Source organism: Camelus dromedarius, chromosome 15 (genome assembly GCF_036321535.1).
Source record: "Camelus dromedarius isolate mCamDro1 chromosome 15, mCamDro1.pat, whole genome shotgun sequence".
NCBI lineage: Eukaryota > Metazoa > Chordata > Mammalia > Artiodactyla > Camelidae > Camelus > Camelus dromedarius.
Genome location: NC_087450.1, coordinates 42,465,122 through 42,482,617, shown reverse-complemented (window position 1 = coordinate 42,482,617; position 17,496 = coordinate 42,465,122). Strand labels below are relative to the sequence as shown.

General features: G+C 43.6%; 1 protein-coding gene across 1 annotated transcript in view; it reads right to left on the bottom strand.

Annotated features, from left to right (window-relative positions):
- CAPN13 (calpain 13) overlaps positions 1-17,496 on the bottom strand; it is a 79,121-nt gene that overhangs the window by 46,215 nt on the left and 15,410 nt on the right. Inside the window, exons 2-4 of the mRNA XM_064494207.1 lie at positions 13,114-13,344; positions 4,497-4,575; positions 1,960-2,075 (exon numbers count right to left, since the gene is read on the bottom strand). Coding sequence (XP_064350277.1) covers positions 1,960-2,075; positions 4,497-4,575; positions 13,114-13,311 — 393 coding nt within the window. The 5' untranslated portion in view covers positions 13,312-13,344. The remainder of the gene's footprint in view (positions 1-1,959; positions 2,076-4,496; positions 4,576-13,113; positions 13,345-17,496) is intronic.

Below are 17,496 nucleotides of genomic sequence, written 5' to 3'. Positions count from 1 at the left end.
GGTCATAATCTAATAAGTCTAAAACTTTACAACCAAGGGATGATCCCCTATAAAATGTAATCTAGTATATCAGAAATTGACACAACATTGTGAACAGACTATACTTCAATAAAAACTTAATCAAAACTAAAAACATATTATCTTAAAAATTAATAAAAGACATTTGATATTAAAACCTATAGATAAGATCTGAGAGCAGAATTTATAGCCTTAAAAGCTTTTATTACGAACAAAAAAACCCAGAATATTAAGTGTATAGTTTCAGAAAAAAAAAATCAGCCAAGAGAAAGTAAATAGGTATTAATAAAAATAAATCAAAATTAATTACATAGAAAACAAAATCCCAAAAGAAAAATAATAGAACAATGAAAATTGAAACGTTGAGTCATTCAAAATCCAATACAACATATTTGCTGGATTCAGAAAAGCTGGATTAGGAAAAGAGGAAAAATAAAAACACAATGTAGGGATTGATCGATAAAGTAGATTTAACTGCGGATTAGAAGGAATTGAATAAAATTTCAGAGAATGACATAAGCAACTTTGGGGCAATAAATTTGGAACTACAGAAGAAATAGTTGGTTCTCCTGGCAAAGTATAAATTTCAAGAACTAACTCCAGAAAAAATGAGAACCAAGCAGATCAATAGCTACTGAACATGCTGGAAGAGTTAAAGAAATCACACTTAAAAAGGAAGTAGGTCCAGAAAATTTAACTATTGCCTATTTTACTTTCAAAGACAAGATAATCAATGATTAACAACCATTGTACAAATTATTTCAGGTGAAAGTACGTAAATATCAATGGGTTCATATTAAAAAGCTAGCATAACTCAATAATAAAAACAACAAACAACTGGAAACTTAATTCTGCAAATGATATAGAGGCAAAAATTCTAATAAAATGTTTAGCAAATTGAATCCAACTTTAGCAAATTGATTAAAAGGATGGCAGACCAGGAAAGTATGTCACTAAAATCAAGAGAAGGCAGCATTTTGCTCTTGTCACTCCTATTCAAAATTGCAACATTCTAATTAACGCAACAAGGCAAAAGAGCAAAATAAGTTCTATAAATATCAAAAGAATAGACAAAACTATCTTTATTTGCAGATAATATCAGATGACCAAAAAAATCCAGACTCTACTAAAGAAAAAAATATTAGAACTAATAAAGGAATTTGGTAAGGTGGCTAGAGACACTTTAATATAAAATAAGGAATAGCTTTCCTTTTTTCAGCAACATCTAGTTAGAAAAATCATTCACATTAGCTACAAAATTGTAAAATATTTGAGAATACATTTATCAAGAAGAGGATAGCACCAATATCAAAACATAACTATAACATTTTATTGAAGAGCATAAAACTAGTTCTGAATAAATGGAAAGATAGAGGATGTTTTTGAAAAGGAATAATTATAATAATAAAAATGTAATTTTTCCAAATTAATAAATAAATTTAATGCTGCTCCACTCTGCATCTCAGTGGCTTTCCTTTTAATTAGAAACAATGATTTATAAATTCTCACAGAAGAACAAATGTGCAAGAATTACCAAGATAAAATATTTTTGAGGAAAGAATTATGAATAATGAAGGATAACTTATCTTACCAGATGTTACAATTCACTCTAAGGCTACTGTAATCAAAATAACAAGACATGGCCCAGGAATAGACAGACAAAATCTCAATGACGTCCAGGGCTCCTGATCAATGACTCTTTTTCTTTTGCTGATTGTTTCTACCATTTCTTTTTTATTTACATGAAAACATTTTAACTCTCATCTTCTCTATATGCTGTCATATCATAAGCTCAAATCCTTTCTGAGAGCTAACCAGAGTAACTAACACATGAGTGTCTCTTCCACACCTCGGGCCGCTGCACCAAGAGAACATTCAAGACGGTCACCTCCCTGTGCTCCAGACAATCCCATTTAGGGAGCATCCCAGCAGCACACTCACCCGGAAACGGAAAATCCCCGCATATTGGTGTGAAAAGCTTTGGTCCGCTAGGATCCTCTGCAGATGCTGTGGGTTCTGTGTCAAGGAGCCCAGTGCTGCCAGGAACCAACAGTCTCCTGCAAAAGGACAGAAGCTGACTGGACACACCTGAAAGTCCCACCCTATGCCTTTCACAGAGTCAGCACACTTCCTTCAGAATAATGTATTTTTTTTTTTCTGTCTGAGAGAGAATTGGGGAAAGGATTCACTAGTCAGTTTCAAGCAAAATAGAGAAGGAACAAGATAGTTCCAATTAAGACAGAGGTGATGGTGGTGGTTAAGGGGGGTGGTGGGGGTAATGGGAGTAGGGGTGGCAACGGGGTGGAGTAGTGATGGGGGTGGTGGGGGTGGTGATGGGTAGAGTAGTGATGGGGGTGGTAGGAGTGATAATGGGGATGATGGAGGTGATGGGAGTGGGGGTGGTGATGGGTGGCGTAGTGATGGGGTGGTGGGGGTGATAATAGGGGTGATGGGGGAATTGGTGATGGGCGTTAGTGCTGGTGGTGGTGGTACCATGGTGATGGTAGGGAGGTCAGGAGAGCCCCAGCCAGGCTTCAGCAGAGTTGATGGGCCAACTTGCCTTCCTTTCATTTGCCAGAGGTGCCCAGAGCTAAAATTTACAGCGAATTTTGTTGTCAGCATCAGTGGCAATGGTGCCCCCTACAACTGGGGAAAACAGATTTATGTATTTCTTTGCTAGTATTTATGCCGTTCCTACCCATGTCAGGGCCACTCTAAGCCCACACAAAGGTTCTCCCTCTCTTCCTCCTTAAGAAAAACATGGCCTTGAATTTCTCCTTAAAGGTCTCTGTGAGCTCTTTCAAGCATGCTCATCCCCTTCTCTTGAGTCTGCCCTCCGCCTTCACAACTTGTCTTGAGTGCCATTTCATACCAGTCCCCGTGCTGGGTGCAGAAGCCACAAAGACATCCTCAGAGAGGTCCCTTTCCAGTTAGGTGAGATCCTAAGAGGAGGTTAAGCTGGTGGGGGCGTTCCCCAACCCAGAAAGCAAACCAGGCAGCTTCTATTAACTTGGCCCAAGATGCCGTCATTCACCAGGTGATGTCCAGGTGCAAGGACATAAATTGGACACTGACATTTTGATAGTCACAAGGCTTGTTTATTTGATATGCATTCTAATTTTTCTCACTTATATTTTTGGGACTCCATATTGTAGAGTACTCATTTTTATTCAATAAATATATTCCTGTCTATAACTAATTTCAATACATAGCTTTTTTTTTCTATACATACTTTTTTCCTACTTAAAATTTTTTGGGGGGGTATGTATGTATGTATGTATGTATTTTAATGCAGGTACTAGGGATTGAACCCAGGACCTCATGCATGCTAAGTATGTGCTCTACCACTGAGCTATACCCTCCCCCTTCAATACATAGCCTTTTTTTATTTTTTTGTATACGTATATTTTTATTGATGTATGACTGAAGAATTATGCTATACACCACAAATACATAGCTTTTAAAGTGACCTCATATGAAGACAAAAACCTCATCATGCCCAAGAAATTTTCGTCTTCCATGGAGATCAAGAACTGCAGAATCTATATAGCATGTCACATGTAAAGTCCCTTAATTACAAGCATAGTAACCCAGGTAATACAGTCCAGTAATTAACCAAGATACTGTCTTGCCTATGCAGGTAAGGTAGACTGTGCACTGGGTTGGAGCAATGTTTATAATTAAGGGAAACTGACATTTTAAGGACATAGAGTCTGTTCTCAGAAGGGTTGCTGTCTTATTTTGCTGTGTCTCCCAGCTCCATGTCCACATTCCCCTCCCAGGCAGTCCCGCCCCTTCATTCCTAGATTTCTTGCTCAGAGGGGTGGCCTAGCCATACCTGAAACTGCCCCGGGGCCTCCCTTCAAGGCAGGCCCTCCTCTCCCATCCATATTCCTCAGCAGCAACTTTGCCCTGTGGCTGTCTGGTGGGTGGGAAGGAGTCAAACAGACCTGGATTCAAACCCAACTCTGTTATATATTGCTTATGTGACATTAAAGACATGATTTTATCTCTCAGAGGCCTCGTTTCCACATATATCAAATGGAGGTGTTGCAAGGTGTTAATGAAATAGCACATGCAAAGTATCTCGTACAGCCTTGCAGAAGTTCAGTAAACATTTGCTTCCCTGGGTCTCTTGTTCCTTCCCATTTTCCAGCAACTGATGTTTCTCCCTACTCAGCGCTTATATTAAACCCTGTGCCTATTTTCTTTTCTTTTCTTTTTTTTTTTTTTTTTTTGATAATTCCTTCCCCCAAAGAGCTCTGTATATCCACTGCTGAGCCGACTTGCAGGCTGAGGGACTGGGTATGAGGAGTCCGTCCACAGCCACATGGAGAGTACCAGCCTCACCTCCTTAGAAGCTGGGCAGCACGCTGTGGGTCTAGATGGACACCCCTCTTCTCTCCTCCCTACCTGGAGGCTGACTTTGGGCAGCTTGCCTCAATCTAAGGCCAGGAAGGAGGAGGCTGAGTTCTTACCTGCCTCTCCTTGTCGGATGTCGAATCTGCTGGCACCTTCCAGGATGAAATGAGGCTCTGATTTACCCTTCAATAAATCCTTAGAAAAGAGGGGGAAAAGCCATGAGCATCTTTCATTCCTCTGTCTTCCCGTGTGGTACCCAACACATCACTCACCTTGTCTTTGAGGGGTAGAGGTTACATCTTAAAGAGGTATTTAAAATTCGAGTTAGGAAAGCTCCCCCTCATCCTTCAGGTTTTATTGCTAACAGCAAGGCAGATGTCAAAGGGGTGTATATGTAACTGACCAGATAAGCAATAAATGCATAATCACACAGCACGAAGAGATAAGGGCTCGGGATCCTTACATCAAATGATCAGCCATCGTGGTCTCAGCAGCAGTGCTTTATTAAGAATTTATAAACAATCAAAAAAGAATAGAATGCATTTATTAGAGGAAACTTTTATAAGCATAGTAACACTTCCCTTGTGAAATGTCACCTCCCAGAAGTCAGCGCAGACATTCTGGGCTCCAGGTTCAAGTCCAGCCAAGTGCTGTACAGGAGGCAGAATGTGCATGCCTCTGGTCTTGGCCCACTCCCCAGCTAGTGCACAGACTGATTCTAGAAGACCTGAGCTCAGGCAGCCTCTAGGTGTTTCTGCTCCCCGGAGCCCATACGATTATCTTCAGCATCTTCCCTGGGAAGTCCTTCCTGGATTTCCATTTGTGTATGAATCTGTATAATTTGGTCATTGTTCCTGTATCGTTTCTTTTCACATTGACAAATACATGCTCAGAAAACAGGGCTGCAAAGTAGAAATGGATTCTTCTGCTCAACAGCCACGAACGCATGGAGTTCTGTGCCTCGTGAGATCTGCCAGCCCTCTCCTCTTTCGTCAACTGCCGATTTCCTGGTGGAGCCACCAAGGGGCAAACAAAGGTGTGCGATGTCTGCAAACATGTCAGTCCGCCCACCCCACCAGACCTCCTTCCACCACCTTCTCTGTAAATAACCGGCTCTCTCTGATGGCCAGGAGCGGGGTGCTCAGGTCCAGGCCCTCGGGTTGGCTCTCAGGTCTGGATGACCCTCTGCTGTGCCCTTGGCTATGCAGAACTTGAGTCTCTCCCATCACAAACAGGAAGGATAGTACTCCCCGCAGGGCCGTGGATGGAGTGACTCTCCCAGTGTCAACACAACGCGGGGCACTGCAGTGGCTCTAGCTGTCCCCTCCCCTTCTACCGGAAAAGGGAACTCAAGGCCAGCTGAAGATCCTCCAAGCACAGAAATTAACAATGAGTGTAAAAGCCATCGTGTTTGGGATGGGGATCAAAGACAATGTGGCTCAGCTCTCTTGACCCAACCAAGGCTGCAGCTTCACAGTCTGCTCTCAGTTGACCCCTGATGATGGGCAGAGGAGGGGCGGGTGGGCTGAGAGTCAGCTCCGATGGGCCTAGTGTGGACTTCTGCTCTGCATTTCACCCTAGGTGACCTTGAGTAACTTCCTTTATTTTGCTGAGCCTCAGTTTCTTCATGTGTAAAATGGGAGATTCAAATGAGAAAGCCACCAGGGCCATTTCCAAAACCTTATTAGCCACTGTTAACCAAACCTCACTGAGGACTAGATGCTTCATTCACCATTTTCCCCAGACAGACTTGCAAAGCACGAGTCTCTGCATATTACAAATGAGGAAGGATGTGAAATACTTAGCATGGTGTCCTTCACGGTACCTGTTCAATAAATATTGATTCCCTTCTTCGGTAATATTTGTGAAATTAAAAAGACCATTCTCATAGATAAATCTAGTGCCTCAAATGCATTCACTATTAAACGAGAGAGAATAAAAACATGAATGAAGCAGCCCACTTATAGATAGTAGCGGAAGGAAGTGATAAAGAGAACAACTGGTGAATTACAAAAGAGAAAAACAGCAAGACCAGAGAAGCAAATATGTTATACTTGGGGAGAAGGTTTACTTAGGCCCAGTCTTTGGCTAATATGGTAGAGAAATCCAAATAAAATTAGAAATAGAAAGGAGGTTTTAGCAATATAAAAAGATGATGTAAAAATATGATGCTAATCAATTTAAACATACTGATGATTTTCTGACAAAAATGAACATGGCCTAAATGATCCAAGTTGCTAAATAACTTGAAAATCAATAATCTTGGAATAGTATTTTTAAATGATCAAAGGATACCTCCCTAATATCTCTGTCAAGGCGTCTAAGTACACATGATTTTCTTGTTGAGGTCTCCCAAACTTTCAGGGAATAAACAATTCCTGTGTCACTTAGTTTCAGTGTTTAAAAAGGAAAAAAAAAAATCCTGCTACCATTAAGAAGTCAGCACAGCCTGAATGCCCAGCCTGAGAGAGAGAAAACACACACACACACACACACACACACACACACACACACACACACACACACACACCATACTGAAATAAATACCCAGCAAACGAATCAATAACCAATTTATACAACCAACCATCAAGAAAGGTTTGCCATAGAAATGCAGGATGCCATGATGGTTTCCTATCAGGATACCTAATTATATAAAATGGCATTTACGTGGGCCAAAGGAGAAAACTGACATCTTTCCAATAAATGTCATGAAGATGTTTGATAAATGCAAAACAACTTTCTCTGATTTACCCAAAATAATAAAATTGAAAATGAAAAAAACCCCAAATTTTTGCTAATTGGGAACAGAAGGATACTTCAATGCTATGAAAATTATATGGCAATTATTTCACATCAAAAGTCAACCATCAACATCCAGTTCATGGGCAAACACTGGAATTGTGTGCGTCAAAGTTGGGCACAGAACTAGCGTTTTTATGTCCTGTCCTGAGCTGCCTGTTCCTTCCTCACCCTGGGCTTTAGAGGGGTCCTGGGAGAGCCAGAAAGAGCAAAGGGAGGACGAGACAGAATTTATACCCAGAAGCATCTCAGTCTGCCGGGCTGACTTTCCGAGACCAGGCGCACAGAGAAAATAGGTCAAGATGTTTGGGATGATCAAATACCCTGGCTCTGGGCAGGTCCCCTGTCACTCGGTGGGCTGGGCACACCAAGGCAGTGAGTGATTGTGATAAGACTGGCAGTGGGCAGAGTCCCCACCCCGGGTGACTCAGATCACCCAGGGTTTCGCAGACATGGAGACTGCTGGATGCCGCCTCCCATGAAGTGGATTGGGTAGGTCAGCTGGAGGGACAGTTTCAGGAGTCGCACAGCTCCTGGGGTGATTCTGACGCCCAGCCAGGGCAAAGTGTAGGTTCAGAGAGGTTGAGTGATCTATTCTTGGTCCCACAGGAAGCAGGCTATCAATCAGGCACTCCACCCCACCCCATAGTGCCTTCCCCATGGACCACACCAGTAGACTTCATCGTTATCTGATTCTGGGGGATGGGCTGGCCCTTTGACGTCTCTGCCACATCATTTGTACAGGAAGAAGCTGTGATGTTCATTTTATGTGTCAACTCAACTGGCTCAGGGGTTCCCAGCTATTTGGCTACATGTTATTTCTAAGTGTGTCTGAAGACTGTTTCCAGATGAAAAGAACACTTTAATCAGTGGACTCAGTAGAGCAGACTGTCCTCCCCAACATCAATAAGCATCATCCAATCTACTGAGGGCTTGAATAGAACAAAAGGGAGGGGAAGGGAGAATTCACTCCTTCTCTGCTGACTACTCAGCTAGGACACTGGTGCTCTCCCTCCCTGGGACTGCGAATTACATCATCAGCCCCCTGGTTCTAAGGCCTTCCCACTTGGACTAAACTTGGCCATCCGTTTTCCTGGGTCTCCAGCTTGCAGATAGCAGATTGTGGGACTTTCCAGCCTCCATAATCACGTGTGCCGATTCCTTATAATAAATCTATCAATAAGATAGATTTATATGGTTCCTATTGGTTATATCCTATAGGAGATCTGCACCTCTCCCTCTCCCCCTCCCACCCACACCCATCCCTATATCTGAAGTGGTACCCAACCAGGCACTCTCCTACAATCATCTCTGGAGGCGTCTCTTCTAACGTGACATCACTTCGTATGTTTTGGACAATGATTTCTGCATTCTTTCCAAAGGCTCCTCAGGCCCCTTCGCCAGATGGTGTGCTGCTCTTGGATGAGAAAACACCAGGTTTAGTGTCTTGGCGTTGAGACACAGGCCCTTTCAGAGGGTGGCCAGAGTTCAGGCTGGGCCAGGTGGCAGCGTCACTCCCTTTTCTATTTCTGCTCGAGAGCTTTGCTTTATTGGAATCAAAGTTCTTTGGCTCAATGGCAATTGGCTGTTGGCATATTCTCTTTCTGTCGCCTTCTGTTACCTGTTGCCTTCACAACCTAATTCATAGCACCACTTTGTTAACCCCCTCCTTTCCAGAATAACTCATTTTAGTCCCAAGGTGAATCATTTCCAGTAAATGGTCCTTTCGGAAACTTGGCTCTGGCTACTTGGAAGATGAACATTGTTGCCTGGGTAGGCAATGCATCATTCTGGGATGGCCACAGGCCAGAATCCACAGTGGGGCTGGATACTGAGCCCTGAGCACCCATCTGACAGCATGTTTTGGGCCCACGGCCCACTCTTCAGTTGAGCAGTGCAATGTTTTTCACTAAAGAATAGGGACAAAGATGAAATTTCAATCTCTCAGTCTGACACATTGGTGACTCTGCCATAAAGATCTACACTTACAATTCTGTGCTCTCCAATATAGTAGCCACAAGCCATATTGGGTACTTACATTGAAACTTAATTAAATGAAAACTTCAATACCTCAGTTACATTAGCCACATTTCAGTTGCTCAATACCAACATGTGACTAGTGGCTACTGTATAGAACAAGGCGGAAAGAACTTTTCCATCATTGCAGAATGTTCTACTGGACAGTGTTGATCTACTAAATGAGGTTAATAAGATTATCTATCTCATAGGCCTGTTTTGGTAATTAAATAAAATGTTGTATGTAAAATGCTTTGACTTGTAAAAGCATATGTATGCGCTTGATAAATGGAATGTATTATTTTTATCCATGAAATAAAATTTTTAGAAGAAAGTCACTTGAAGTATCAAATTTAGTTCAGGGAAATATGATATAAAGTCTCCACATGTAAGTGTCATTCTCAGCACCATGTCTTGCTGAGACTGGGGGTTGTAGGAGGCACTGAGGTTGCCAAGGAGTTGGGTCCTGTCAGTGCCATTTGCTCGATGCACAGTTACAGTCACCTGATTGCCTACTGGTCGGGGGAGTGTAGGGTGTGGGGAGTGGGTTAGAAATTCCTTAAACCCAGAAAAGCTGAAGGAGCTTCTACAGCAGCAATGAATCATTGGAGGGAGGGAGGGAAGGAAGAAGGAAGAGGGAGGTAAGAGGGGAGAAAGAGAGAGAGAGAGAGAGAGAGAGAGGGAGGGAGGGAGGGAGGGAGGGAGGGAGAGGGAGAGAGAAGGTGAACTATGGGACATGAGACGATTTCTCCTCTTCATGAGGTGTAGACAGCAGAGCCTAGTTCCACACCCCTGACTGCTGCCCCAAGACGAGCCTGGGTGAGGACTCAAGGCAGTGTGATATCCATGATGGTTTGACAGCTGCCTTGTGTATGAAGCTTCCACATTGTCTAGAAAAGCCTAGAAGGTGGAGACGGTCTGAGGACCTTGGTGCCACCTCAGACATTATATAATTGAAGCCTAAGGAATGCCCATTGGAACCTCCGGACAGGCACTGAGCAAGCTTTAGACTGGGAGGCAACCTTCTAGAAGCAGGGATAGGCAGCAGGACATGAGAAGAAAAGCACGATGCACACTCCGTGCCAGGCTGGCCCTGGCCCCCCAGATGGCTTCTTCTGACCCACATTTCTCCCTGAAAGTGTTTGCTGAAACTGCCTGAGGCCTGAAGCTGAGATGACTGGGCTGTGAGAGCCCAAGTAGTGCCAGGGGCCAGCCCTGTGGCTGCTACCCTGCGCCACCCCTCCCACACTGATCACGGTAACAGTAGCGAGCGTTTAGCAAGTGCTCACAGTGTGCTAGACCATGTTCTAAGTATTGTCTTCATTTAGTCCCATAATCACGTGAGGTACTGGTACCATTTTTATCCTCATTCTTTTCACGTAAAAAAATGGAAAGAAGGGCAGAACCAAGACGGAGATTGATTCCTGCTTATCCAGATGAGGCAGCAGATTCTACTAGGGCACAAAATATTATTAGCAGCAAGCAGGAGCCTCAAATACATTATGAGCTTATGATGAAGCCTTGTTGGAGGCAATACAGTGTGATGTTAGGAGTACAAGTCTCAGAGCCAGACTCCAGGGTTCAAATTGCAGCTCTAACACTTTGGGCAGCTCATTTAACTCTCTGTTTCTGTTTCTCATCTCTACAACGGGGCTAATAAGCACACCTCCTCCTAGAGTTACAGTGAGAATTCAATGACTCAAAGCATCTGAAGCCAGGCCTGCCACGTGGTCGGCACCACGTACGTACAGGCCACGACGGGCAGGATTTGGCCATGCTGGCGGGGGTGCCTCTTCCAAGGCTCTTTACAGTCACATCCGTGCGCTGTGGCAGTCAAGGACGTCACCATGTTGAAGGGGTGAGCACATTGGCCTTTTTTCCTACCATCTTACTAGGAATACAGGTCAACCCAAGAATTCTCTATTCCATATATGGAGCTTGAAACCCATGTCAGGCGCCTGTGGACAGAGTCATTCATTCATTCGTTCATTCACTCACTATTCATTCCTCTAAATCCCAGCGAGTCCTGTGGGGGACACACAATCCTACCTGAGGAAAAGGACAGCATGTGAAGTCAGAAATTTTAGTTTAAATCCCAGACCTTCCCCTCACTCTCTGTGTCACATTGTGCAAGTCACATTAGCTGTCTGAACCTGTTCTCTCATACAACTGGGAAAGAACAAAGGAGACAAAGTAAGAAAAGACATGAGAAGCCCTGGGAAAACTATACAAGTTTTAAGTGCCACCAGTTGTGATGAGGGGCACAAGAAAAATGACACACCCACATACACATTTTAGAAGCAGTGTCGGAATGAAGAATGACCCCCTGTAAGTCATGACGAGTAAGCTCTTGGAAGAGAAGAAGAATGGTAGTAAAACATATTTGGCCCCTGGTGGCCTCTATTTTGGGTTCCTGGCATGACTCTGTGTGAGTCATTTTATTTCTGTTTGCCTCAGTTTCTCTTTGGCCCCAAAAGACATCACAGTGGAGACATTGCTGGAATTAGATAACAAAGAGCTCTCAACCCTTTCTAAATAAAAATGTTATAAATTCTTCAACACTATAAATATGGTCTCACATCTATTGCTCAGTACCTTGTGAAAAAAAACAACATTCTAAAAGAATCTCATCTGAAAATAACAAAGGGAGAAAAATATAATCCCTCCAAGCTTTAAATAGAGTTCTCTGCTCAGCACTCCTCAGGAGTGAAGGCCAGAAGAAGGAAGTCACTGCTGGGGACTTATTGCCTCTGGCTGGTAAGATGGTTTCTAGAAGCTTGAAGCACCTCCATCTTAACTTTAAGCAGCAATTTAAGTTCCACCTGACCCCTAGTAACCCTCTCCTTTCCCAAAGCTACAAATAGGTCCTGAGTTAGGACAAGAGTTGGTCCCTTCAGGGTTCAGGTCTTGTTCTACGTCATCAGAAAATACCTGTTCTGCATAACCTAACCTGCCTTTACTGATGTGATCCGCAGAGCACTTGGAATTTAATCAGCATTTAGTAATGGCTGCTGATATCGTTAGCTTACTAGACATTATATTCCTTCCTACTGTTCCAGCTTCTGCTGGCTGCTTTTGGAAGGGTGAAGAGGAGGTTTGAGCATCAGGGCTCTCAAAGTGGCCCTCACCCGGGCCCTTTGCATCCAAAAGACCTGATGAGATTATGAGAATGTTAAGGGGGCTGAGAAATTTCCCATGGAGCTTCATGCCCTAAAGTTGAGATAGTTCTAGGAGAACCAACAGGGTTCACCTGCTGCAAGGTGGAGTTGGTGGTCATCTGCCGGGGTAGGGGGGTTCCTGGGGGCGGGGCCTGAACATTGCTCTGGAATACCTTCCCTAATTTTATAGCTGATGTCTAATATTCCTTTATAGGTGACCAAGCCTCTACAAGATACAAAATACAAATATAAATGAGAGAGGAAAGGCAATTGTTTAAATTCATCCTATCATGTAAGTGACTGACATGTTATCTTTCCTTTGAATAAATTCTAACAGGGAAAGAAAAAAGACAGAGATAGTTATACCTGAAGACAATGTAGGATGATGAAGACTGACTGACAGAGGGGCTCATTTATGGAGATTGAAGAGACCCCATGGCTACTACAATCTTCATACCCATGTTTTCCCATATTTTATATGGGAATACTGAGGCGTGTAATCTAGTGACATGCTGTGTTAGAACTGGGTTACAGCCCAAGGGTCCTGGTTCCTGGTACAGGGTCTTTCCATCCCACTGTGGATACAACACTGCAGCTGAGGGACCAGATGAGTTTCAGTCTCCTTCCAATTTGGTTTGGGCCATCCCTGAAAACCAGGTCTCAGGCCCATCCTCTCAGTGGGAGGTACCATGGGATGCAACTCAGAGGGCCCAGGAGCTGGATGTGTTCCTGGCAGAGGAGGGGTGGCAGGCTTACTCACCTTTGGCCGCATCCAGGTCAGGTTGGAGAGGTTTCTTCCCTTGAGCAGAGGCAGACCTATGGAATAAGTCTCAGCAGGGAATGTCTCATCTTCAAACAGCAGGCCTCTCTTTAGGCAATGATCCCTCAAGGAATAAAAGTTCTGTTCCTTGAACCTGATGATGGGGGTCTTGGCTAGAAGCTCCTGGTTATACGCCATGACTCTTATTTAGACGAGGTATAAGGTCTTTCCCTTTGGGTTAGAAAAAGATACTTTTAAGGATGAGCCATCAGTCCTTTGCATCATCGAATGTGAGCCCTGGAAGGGTACTCAGATGTCCCCCACCTCTTCAAGTGAGGAGACTGAGACCCAGATCAGTGCTACCCCTGGTGACACAGCCAGCTGGCAGGCGATCCCAGACTAGAACTGAAGCATCCTTCCTCCTAGTTAGTTTTCAATCTGCTGTGCCAAACAGCTTCGCAGTACACTCTTACACACACAAGAGACTATGGGGGGGGGGGGACTTGTACATTAATGAACATTTATTGAACACTGACCTTGTGCCAGGCACTCTTCTGAACGCTGGCAATACAAACATGAATATGACACGGTCTTTATCGCCGGGGGGCTCATTATCAAGTGGGAAAAATAGATTACACATTTCAACAACTAGTTACCATTCAACTGGAACTGTGTAATTAAAAATGTGTACAAAGTACTATGGATATAAAGAGGAGGAGCTAGGAGCTGCCAAGGAGGGTCTGGGGTGACTCTCCCACTAGCAGTGACATTGGAAGTGGCCTTGAAGGAAGAAGAATTTTCCAGGTGGAGAACTGGCAGGGAAGACTTAAAAAAAAAAAGTCCCTCCAGGTACCTGAGTACATGGAGGGTCAGGATTTGGATAAGAAGGGTCGTGGGTGTTAGAGGGAATGGGAGGGGCTGCGGGGTGGGGATTGGGGATGGGGAGTGTTAGCAGAGATGCCCAGGAAGGCAGCTTGGAAGGCTGGATTGTTTTATACCCTGCAAGTACTGCAGGACTGTTGAAGAGGTGGTCATGATCAGATCTGCGTACAGGGTGGGGCCAGATGGAGGCCACATGGTGGGGATGGGTAGGGACTGAGACAGGGAAGAGGCTGACAGGCTGCCGCATTTGTCCATGGGAGAGATGCTGTTAGGGCATTGGTAGTGAAGATGGTGGAGAGACAGATTCCAGAATCATTTTACAGGTAGAACCAGTAGGTGACACAAAAGACCCCAAGGTCCATATGTCCTGTCCTTACCCACCTCACAGTGAAAAAGGAACCGGGTAATGATAAAGAACTAGAGAAGAACGTAAGTGGACAGCTCATAAAGAAAGTATAGGCACTTACAATCAAGATCTTGGATAACAAAAAATATGCAACTTACAAAGTAACTTCTAATTTTCTTACAGCTAACATATAATAATAGTATGTTGCAAATTATTCAGATAACACACATTCATAGGCAGAATAGCACCAGTGGAAGTATCACTGCACATGCGTATTTGGAGGGAATTGTGCATACAATTGTCTAGCAGATGAGGTAAGAATAACCTCTATTTGAATTATTAGGTTGAACCATATGAAACTGCCGTTTTTAAACACCAAAAAAAGTTCAATATAGTCAGTTTCATATGGTTTAACCTAAGGTAAAAATAGTTGAATAGAGGTCATTTTTTTTTTGGTTTAATCTAATATGATACATGCATTTCTTTAATCCAGTTCTTGGAAAATAACAGGTGAAAATATGTCAATATACCTCATTAAGAGGAGAGTTCACAAGAAATTAGGCAGTCGTTAAGCTGAAAAATTAGTAAGATATCATTCGAGAACAAGAAGACAGCAACAGAAATCGAGGCAGTGCCACGTGATGAGGCAGAGGTGGGGGAACTGCGGGCCTACCAACTCCACACAAGCTCAGGGACAGCAGAACCAATATAGCACTGCCAAGCCACCAACCTCTCAGCCAAACACTGGACTAGCGTGTGAGACAGCCTCCAGCAGGGGGCTTATTCTAGTTTAGGAGAACGAGGCTGCGGCCACCCTAAAGAATACAATTACAGGACTTTTATTAAGCAGCCCTTAACTGTGGGTAAAAATGACTCTGAAGAATTTGGCTTGACCGCTCCCGCTCCGGCAGAATCTTGCAAAGGCCTTGCACTTGAGGATCGGGTCCCAGGCTCACCTGCAGGGCCCTCACTGCCCACTACTGGGCAGCGGACGGGCCAACTTTAGGAACCCCTCTTCTAAGACTCACTTTCCTTGTTTGTGAAATGGAGATGACATTAACACGCATGTTGTAGAGCTGTTGTAAGGCTCGGACGAAGACATGCTTGTTGAATACTCAGGACTAGTAAACAGAAAGTGGTCAATGGACAGTAGTTATTAGCATAGTTATTATTGTCATTTTGGACATGAAAGGACTGCGCAGAAGCCCCACACCCTCTAAAAGGAGTTCTGGCTTTAATGAACAACAGGCAAGGCTCAGAGCAGGTGAGGGCCAGGGGTGGGACATCAGATCCGTGCCCTCTGCCCTACTACTGCTCTGCACACCTCAGCTGAGAGCCCGGGAAGGCAGGGGAAGGCTCTGGGGGACAGGCAGCAGGCCTGGGTGCCCACTGCTGGGGGAGCTGGTCTGCTGCTCTGGGAGGGAGGAGAACTTTGACCGGGAAAAGAAGGCAGGCTGGAAGGGGAGCCTCTTCCACATGCACAGACCTCACACCTACCAGGATCACCTTCCTGCTCACCGAACTGCTTATGGCTTTGCCAGGGAACAGCCTGTAGACTCAGTTTCTCAGGCTGCAAGGGTGTACAGAACTGACAACATTTCACCGGTGTGTGCAGTAGAAGAGGCCAACCAATTTCCCTGCCTGTCACTTTGGGAAGGGCTCTTTAGCTTATTTCTTTTCTTCTCTATTCTACTTGCCTCACTTTGCAAGATCAACAAAGGCAGGAAAAAAGGCTCAGCTGTCTTGATAAAGAAATGAAGACGGTCTACCTGGTATTCAGGATAAAAGTCAGTCTTGCTGCTGGGGTATCTCTTGGGTCTAGAGAGAAAAATGGCACAGCAGAGGCCAGAAAAATGAGAAAAAGAGTTGCTACCAAGTTCCTTTTCTAAATTGAAGTATAGTTGATTTACAATATTATGTTAGATTCAGGTATACAGTAAAGTGATTCAGTTTTATATATATATATATATATATATTTCAGATTCTTTTCCATTATAGATTATTATAAAATATTGAATATAGTTCCTGTGCTATACAGTAAATCCTTGTTGCTTATCTATTTTATGTATAGTAGTTTGTATCATTAATTCCATACTCCTAATTTCTCCCTCCCCACGCCCTTTCCCCTCTGGTAACCATAAATTTGTTTTCTATGTCTGTGAGTCTATTTCTGTTCTGTATATAGATTCACTTGTAGATTCTACATATAAGTGATATAATATTTGTCTTTCTCTGTCTGACTTACTTCACAGTATGATCATCTCTAGCTCCATCCACGTTGCTGCAAATGGCATTATTTCATTCTTTATTTTTTGGCTGGGCAATATTTCATTGTACATAAATATTACATCTTCTTAAACCAATCATCTGTTGATGGGAATCTGGGTTGTTTCCATGTCTTCACTATTGTAAATAGTGCTGCTCTGAACACTGGGGTGTACTTATCTTTTTGAATTAGTTTTCATCTTTTCCGGATATATAGGTTATGAAGTATCATAATCTCATGAACACCCAGGAGCCTACCACCATGGTCAAGAATTTACCAGCACTTCTGAAGGTACCTGTGCTTTCCTCCCTGATGGCACTCCCTCACTTCCCCCAGAGGAAGCCAACACCAGAATGTTGTTTTTATCATTCTCTTGGTTTTACTGAAAAATAGCTTTATCACATAGTTATGTATCTCAACATTGCATTGCTTTAATTTTGTTTGTTTTTTAGCTTTTCAAAATGATATTGGTATTCCAGTTCCTTTATGGTAACGTAAGAAGCCCCTGTGTAACCCATTCCTCCTGCTGATTATAACTGTAACCTCTGGAAAAAATAAAACAATTACTTGGCAACCTGAAATGAAAACAAAAGCTGGCAAATTCTATGGCGGAGTAAGAACTTAGAGAAGAAACGAACATGAGGGTGAATTTCCAGGTTTTGGGGTTTTTCCTCTCACATCTTTGCCATGAGGGTGGGCCCCAGTGATAAAGTGGCCTGGTGCAGATGACCGAAGCTTTGATGGAAATCCTGCCACCTTTCTAGGAAAGGAGTCCTTACAGACTTGGGGGAGCATACAAGGGGGAAGAAGCTGAAAAGAGAGGGCACCAGAGAATGGGATCTTCTAATTCTGGGTGTAACTTGCCCAAGTCTTAGCCTAACCCACGTGC